Source organism: Lactuca sativa, chromosome 9 (genome assembly GCF_002870075.4).
Source record: "Lactuca sativa cultivar Salinas chromosome 9, Lsat_Salinas_v11, whole genome shotgun sequence".
Lineage (NCBI taxonomy): Eukaryota > Viridiplantae > Streptophyta > Magnoliopsida > Asterales > Asteraceae > Lactuca > Lactuca sativa.
The window spans coordinates 2694802-2702149 of NC_056631.2; the positions used below are offsets into that span (position 1 = coordinate 2694802).

At 28.3% G+C, this 7348-nt stretch overlaps 1 protein-coding gene across 2 annotated transcripts; it reads left to right on the top strand.

Annotated features, from left to right (window-relative positions):
* The first annotated feature begins 2373 nt into the window (after positions 1-2373).
* On the top strand, positions 2374-4099 carry LOC111902063 (probable WRKY transcription factor 65). Of its 2 annotated transcripts, none has more exons than XM_052767271.1 (3): positions 2374-2633; positions 2769-2909; positions 3438-4099. In XM_052767271.1, exons 1-3 carry the CDS (start codon positions 2587-2589, stop codon positions 3949-3951), a joined length of 702 nt encoding a protein of 233 aa, XP_052623231.1. In that variant the 5' UTR covers positions 2374-2586; the 3' UTR covers positions 3952-4099. The 2 variants fall into 2 exon arrangements, with proteins under 2 accessions (XP_052623231.1, XP_052623230.1); XM_052767270.1 differs by having other exon boundaries at positions 2377-2633; positions 2773-2909.
* Positions 4100-7348: the final 3249 nt, after the last annotated feature.

The window sequence follows — 7348 nt, forward strand, 5'->3', positions numbered from 1 at the left end:
ATTTCTCAGGATCCAAATGCGTTGTAAAAAGTTATTGAACAAAATGGAGAAGAAGGACTTCGAGTTTAGCTTTGTTCATATAGGTGAGGAAGAAGAATAAGATGGGGGAATGGGTTTCATTTTTCCTGATGTGGAGAGAAAGAGGGGGAGAAAGAGACCTTACATATTAAATTTCAATTTTTTAATAAGATAAAACTTCATAAATGGTCACTAGGATAGTGAAATGACGAAAATACCCTTCACTTAATGATAGAAAGCTAACGGAGTGAGGCTTAAAGACCAAATATCAAAAGTTTTGAAAGCACATGGACCATCTGTGAAATTTTTCAAAATTACAGACTAAACATCAGATTTAGAAAAAATACATGGACTGTTTATGATTTAAAAAGTTAATTAATAAACTCAAAAATGAAAAATACAATCTTTAGTAAAGGACAAAATAACCCAAATGCCCACCTTGGAACCTCCTTTAAATCTTTAATCTTCACAGCATAAAGAAAACCCAATAAACAAACTCAAAATCTCTTAAATTCCTTTAGGTAAATACTTCTTTAGGCATTAGATCTTTCACATTTTGTGCATTAGATATTTCTATTACATATTACTTGTGTTATTGGTATATGACAATACCAATTTGTACCAACCAAACGTACAAATTATATTTGATATGGTATTGATAACTAATTATTTATATCAAGTATAGTTGATACGAAACACGTTTTAGAAAAAAAAAAATTGATATTGTACCATGTTCACCCATAACTACTATGGATAAATATGTATAAATGAGGGAAAAACAAAAAGTTGTTAGTAAATAGACATTAATTTTAGGAATATGAAAAATCATTTAGTTAAGTAATTATAAGATATAAGTTCTCTTGACTGGTTGTTATTAATTCGTTGAAAGTTGAAAGGTCGTAGATATTTCAAATGAATATAATGTAAGTATTTGACATATCTTGAAGTATATTCACTTGGATTGTTTCTTTTATAAGATTTATTTTTTCATTTTTTTAGTTTTTTACATTGTAATAGAGCAACTCATCATGCTATTAAAATTTTCTAATCATATACATTCGAGTAAAATATTCATTAATACTATAATTGCATTTTTATAATTTCAGTTACATACCTGATAATGGAACCGAATAAAAAAATTATAAGATTTTGCAACCTAAGAATATACATGTTCAACTAATTGTAACAAATAAATTTAATAGTCATATTTTGTTTTGCTCCAAACATACAACCATAAATATTTTCTTGAAATCTAAAGAAAGTATAACGGAAAATACGTAAATGTAAATTGAAACCTAACAAATCATCCAAATACCTTTTAGGCTTTCAAAAGCTTGATTATAATATCCACATTTTGTTCTCCCTAACATATTTTATTAGGACTGTAAACGAACCGAACGAGGGGTTTGTTCATGTTCATTCGTTTAAGTTAACCGAACAAATGAACAAACACAAACGTTTAAACGAACGAGTTTTCTTGTTCATTTTCGTTCGTTTAAGAAATTACATTGTTCATGTTCGTTCGTTTATGTTCGTGAACATGCTAAACGAACAAAGATAAACAAACATATATGAACATAAATGAACATATAATATAGTAATGTAGTCAGACACAATTAAACATATATGAAGATATAAGGAGCTTATATGAACGAACATAAACAAATGTAAACGAACAACATAAACGAACGCTCATGAACATAATTGAACGAACGAGACCATTGTTCATGTTCGTTCGTTTAACTAAACGAACGAGAATTTATGAACATGTTCATTCATATACTAAATAAACGAACATAAATGAACTTCCTGCCGAACGGTTCACGAATAGTTCGTTGAACGTTCAGTTCGTTTACAACCCTATATTTCATCATTCAAACTCTTTCTTTCATTGTGGATAACCAAAAATGAAATAATTTTCTTATATAGACAAAATATTTTAATTAATAAGATAGTTAATTAGCATAAATGTGAGAATTTCAAATTAATATGGTTCAAGATATATATAGATGATTTATCTTAAACCATATCGATTTGAATGATCTCTATTATAAGATTTATAACGATAAAAATAAAGATACTTAATATTACAAATATAATATCATACATATATAAATAAATCTAAACAATGCGAAACTTCATTATCATAGAAATCTTATTCTAAGTCCCTAAACAAGGGGGTGCCTTAAAATTATTGATCAATCCGGCAATGTGTTAGTTAGAGGATTTTAGATCACCCAACTACTACTAAATAAAAAATAATACTAAAAATCGTCACTTGCAGTAGTTCATAAATTTTGGATAGAAAACTCTATCCATGGGAGCAAGGGCATTAAAGTAAATGCATGCGGATGAAAGTGGTGAAGTGCATGTTGTGGATCTTGTCATCTATTGCTTTATTTCCCTTTCTCTCCCTCTTAATCAATTGCTTTCTTTAATGCGTCCTTCCTCTTCCTACATCCCTCCCCTCTCCCCTTCCATCTTTAGCCATTCAACAACCCTCTTCCAGTTTCCCCTTCCATCATCATCATCATATAAACAAGATCATAATGGAAGACTCCATAATTAATGTCTCCAACCATACTCCAGATGTTCAGGCTTCCAAGAAAAGGCAAGTAAACTGCACAGGAGTATTCATCAGGATCAAGAGACTCGTTTGATTCGTTAATTTCCTTTTTACTTGACTTATATATATGACTCTGAAAGCACAAGAATTTCATCTTCTTCTGGTTCTTCTTTTTGCAAGGTAGGAAGGCGGCTGAGAAGATTGTGGTGACAGTGAAGCTTGAAGAAAATGAAGGGAAAAAGAGGAGTGAAAACTCTTCTTCTTGTGATTGTTGGTCTTGGAGGAAATATGGCCAAAAACCCATTAAAGGATCTCCTTATCCAAGGTTCATTCAACACTATCCTCTCTTATTGACTTTGGAAACGTATGTCATTTTCTTGTTTCTGGTGGTTATATATCAAGATTTCTTTTTAGTTCTGAAATCAGAAAGTAACATATTTGATACATGAAGAATCCGAATGAACTCCTATTTTGGGAAGACGGGGTAGCATCTGGCTGTCTAGCGTTCCTATTTTTAGTATGGGTCAATCATTATAACCTTTTACAAAACTGTGATAGATTCCTGGTTAATTTCCCTTGTTATATCTTTCCTGTTGTAGAATTATTTTCCTCTGATATTTTAGCTCGAATCACTTCAATCATACACCAATAGTAGTATGTCTGGTAGTGAAAAAGCAAGGGTAATGGGGTTTCACTGTTTCACCATTAAATACGAGTATTTATTTGAGTGGTTAAAAAGTGTAGGTCCTTTTGTCATCACTCAGTTTCACCAACTCAAATACGCATCAATTATTGATCGTCACAAAGCTGTTGCATTTTGTTCTCTGACTGTAAATTAATTATAACTTTACAGGGGCTACTACAGATGCAGCACGTCCAAAAGTTGTTCGGCCAAGAAACAAGTGGAGTTATGTAGAACAGATGCATCGATGCTCATCATCACTTACACTTCTACTCATAATCATCCAGACCCTACTCTCCCAAAAAAACCCAAAACCAAAATCCTCCATGATTCTATTTCCGAAACGAATACAGCCCCTGATCCACTAGATCAAGAGAACGAAAATCAGAAACCCGTAACTACCATTGCCGTGGAAGATGAAGATGCTACCACCTGCACTGAAAACGATAACTTCCACTACATCCAAACCCCAGAAGACGAAACCCGCTTGACACTAAACCTGGAAAATACATTCTTTGATGAAGAGCCCCTCTCATATCCCAATCTCATGACCTTTTCGGCACCAAAAACCGAAGAAAACGACTTCTATGACGAACTTGAAGAACTACCCATGTCTTCCTCATCGTTCAAGATTTTCATGAGAAGCAATTTTTTTGAGGAGAGAGTTCTTGTTCAACCTCCTTAATCCCAATTGTGTAATTACATCTAGTTAAGTTGTTCATAATATTAGTTAGCTAGTTAATAACATGCTGAAAGGCATCTTATTTAATTTCTCCCTCAACTATAATGTTCACATATATAGTGGATTAGCTAGTGCATGTTAGCTTCCTAGATGTTTGTGTTTTTAATTTAAAAGTTACACGAGGATCACGAGGTCAGAGTGCACACGAGCATATAAGAGGAGCTCTGCTTTTTCTTTCTCGGAGCATAAGTGGGAACACAGTTGTACCATTGGAAGTATGCCCTTTTCTGCACTACAAAAAAAGGTTTTGGCTGTATAGTGCCAGAATCTATCTGCTACGAAGTGGGCGACAAACATTTTGGTTTTGTTGATGTCTTGTTACCACTAGCAGTTGAAGATTCCTATTTTTGCTATATGCCAAATCTAAAACCTCCACAGATTCTTGCATGTTGATTCATAGGTTACTAGAGCCACCAACTATGGTTAGTTTGAGGTGAAAGAATTGATGATTGGACTATCAAGTACCTATATAAATCTTACAAATTCTAATGCTTATAACCAAAAAAGACTAATTAAGAGATATCCATCGTGGTAAAGCTTTTTAGTAATTGATATTTGATAAATGATGGCAAAACTCGGTTTGACATACATCCTTGCTAGTTTTGGACCCATAATTCTTCTGACCTTAATTTAATCATATGAATATTTGACCCATGTCTTTTTTTAGATTATAAGCTGGATAGATCAATAGAAGATGTCCTTTTTAGTTGATAAATAAAAAGGGTTAATCATAAAATGAAAGCTGGATAAACGATCATTATGACTGTATTATCTATATCTATATTTATATTTATTTTATACTATAATAAAAGTCGTCCATAATAATATAGTTGAAGATAATTTGTTATCTCAAATCATAATTAGTTTTAACCGGATGACTTTCATGTTCCCTATGTTAATGATATTTATTATTTATTTTTTTTATATCTTTAATATATACATATTAGGTGTGAGACCCGTATGTTATACGGGTTGATTTAAAAAAAATTAAATATTAAATTAAAATTTAATATAAAATATTTTTTAATGTATAATTTTAAAATAAGAAATGAAAAAACTTATTTATTGCAATTTAATATCATATATATGATATTTAATACTTTACATATATAAGTAGATAACTTTAATTTTAAAAATTAAAACAAATCAAAAATTGACAAATGTATAATATTTTTTCAAAAATACCACAAATGACAAGTGTCAAAACTCATGAGAGATTGATATGTGGCAAAAAAAACCTTCATTTATTAAGAAGGATGTTATGGCTATTTTAATTTGAAACCTAAATTACCTTTCATATTTCTTATATTAACAGTATTTACTAATAAATTTTCATGTTCTTTTCATTTTTATATATATTTTAGTATACAACTAAGATTCTCACAGATTCACTTATTTGAAAGAGTTTGTGATTCAAATATAAAAAATTGAAGAACGGATTTTGGTGCCTCAATTGTTAATATTACTTTTATAGATTTTTCAACATATGTTTATTTCTATATATATACTTGAAATTGTTATTACAAATTTTTTTGTATGATTTAAGAATATTTTGATGTGTTCTTTGAATAAAAATGTTTTAAAAAATTATAATGTTTTTATGTTATTGAAAGTTAATATATGTTAGTTGTTATTTCTATACTATAAATAGACCATCCGAAATGATTTGATTGAAAATATTTCAAACCATATTTATTTGAAACTGAAATGACCGACATTTCATATTATTTAAATTGATGACATTCAACTTCAATATTAGTCCAAATAACATCTTTTTCTTTTAACTTTTAACATATTATATTTAACTTATATTGTTTTTTTAACTGAATAGCATAGATATTTTGTTATATGTAAACCATTGTCGTTTTATTGTGCATAACTTTTGAATTATTGATATAAAGTACTTCAACTGTTAATTTAAATATCACGATGAATGGTTAACGTAATTCATAATATCAGTTAAACTTAAAAGAAAAATCATAGACTTTTTTGTAAGTAGTTAAATGTTATAATATATAGTATTAAATGTAAAATCTAAACTATAATATCTAAATAACTATAATATTAATTTAGATAACACCTTTTATAACTACTTATATTATGTCTTTAACTTTTAACATATGATACTTAACTTATTATTTTAGATATGTTGTTGTATGTGAACCACTATCATTTTAAAGCCATAACTTTTGATCATAATTGATATAAAATACTTAAATTGTTATATTAAAAATAATATTAAAGAGTTAACCTAAATCGAAATTTTTATTAAACTTAAAAGAAAATCGAAAAGTTGTTTTGCAAATAGTTAAAAGTTATAAATTATAATTTTAAATGTAAAACCTAAAACCTAAATTGTAACTGCAAATGATATAAAAAAATTCCTAAAATTATTTTTATAATAATTAAGAGTTTCCAAAGGATTAGCTTAAAAATAATAACAATAACAATATTAATGACAACATTATATAAAAAATTATATGGTTACTTTGAAGAAAACAATTTTTGATATTTTAAATAATTATAATGATCGAAATTAGAAAGTTGAACAAATTAATTTTCTAAATATATATTAATCATAACAACTAAAAAGAACATTAAACGATATAGTATATATTTAACTTTATTCACAAGTAATCTGCGGGTAATGGTCAATGAGACGATTGAGATTAAATAGTTTTAATAGATATACTTTATCATATAATTCAAAATAATTATTGTTTCATACAAACTTAGTATACGAATTATTTTTTCAAATTTTATAACGTCATTGTTATATTTAAAAAAACATATATTTGTAAATATTTCGACTGTATAATTGTATTCCATGCAACGCACAGTCATTCGCCTAATTATATTATAATTAAGGTCATTAAACAATCGCGATTCAAGATATATTATTAAATTTTTCGTTAATTTTCTATTTTTGAAATTTTTTATTTAATACTTTTAAAATATTGAAAGGGCCCACGTCCACTCACCACCACCCCCTTCCCTAATTGAAAACTTTTTATCTTTAATATCGACTACTTAACGCTTTAAGCGTCCTCAACTAAAAATACCAACTTTTGACCACACCAGATCCATTAAATATTTCATCGTCTAAAGATATTTACATAATCCAAACAAGCTCTTTGAATTTTATTAAAATTTACATTAATTTTATTACAAGTATTCCTAACAATGTTTAATACTTATCATAAGATCGAAATAGTCAAGACACGTGATTTCAAGTCTACAACGAGATTAAATCAAAAAGTAGAATTGATTTGTTGTATGTTACTAATATTAATTCATTAGGTATTCCGTAAATCAACTACGTTTATTAGAACAAGATATT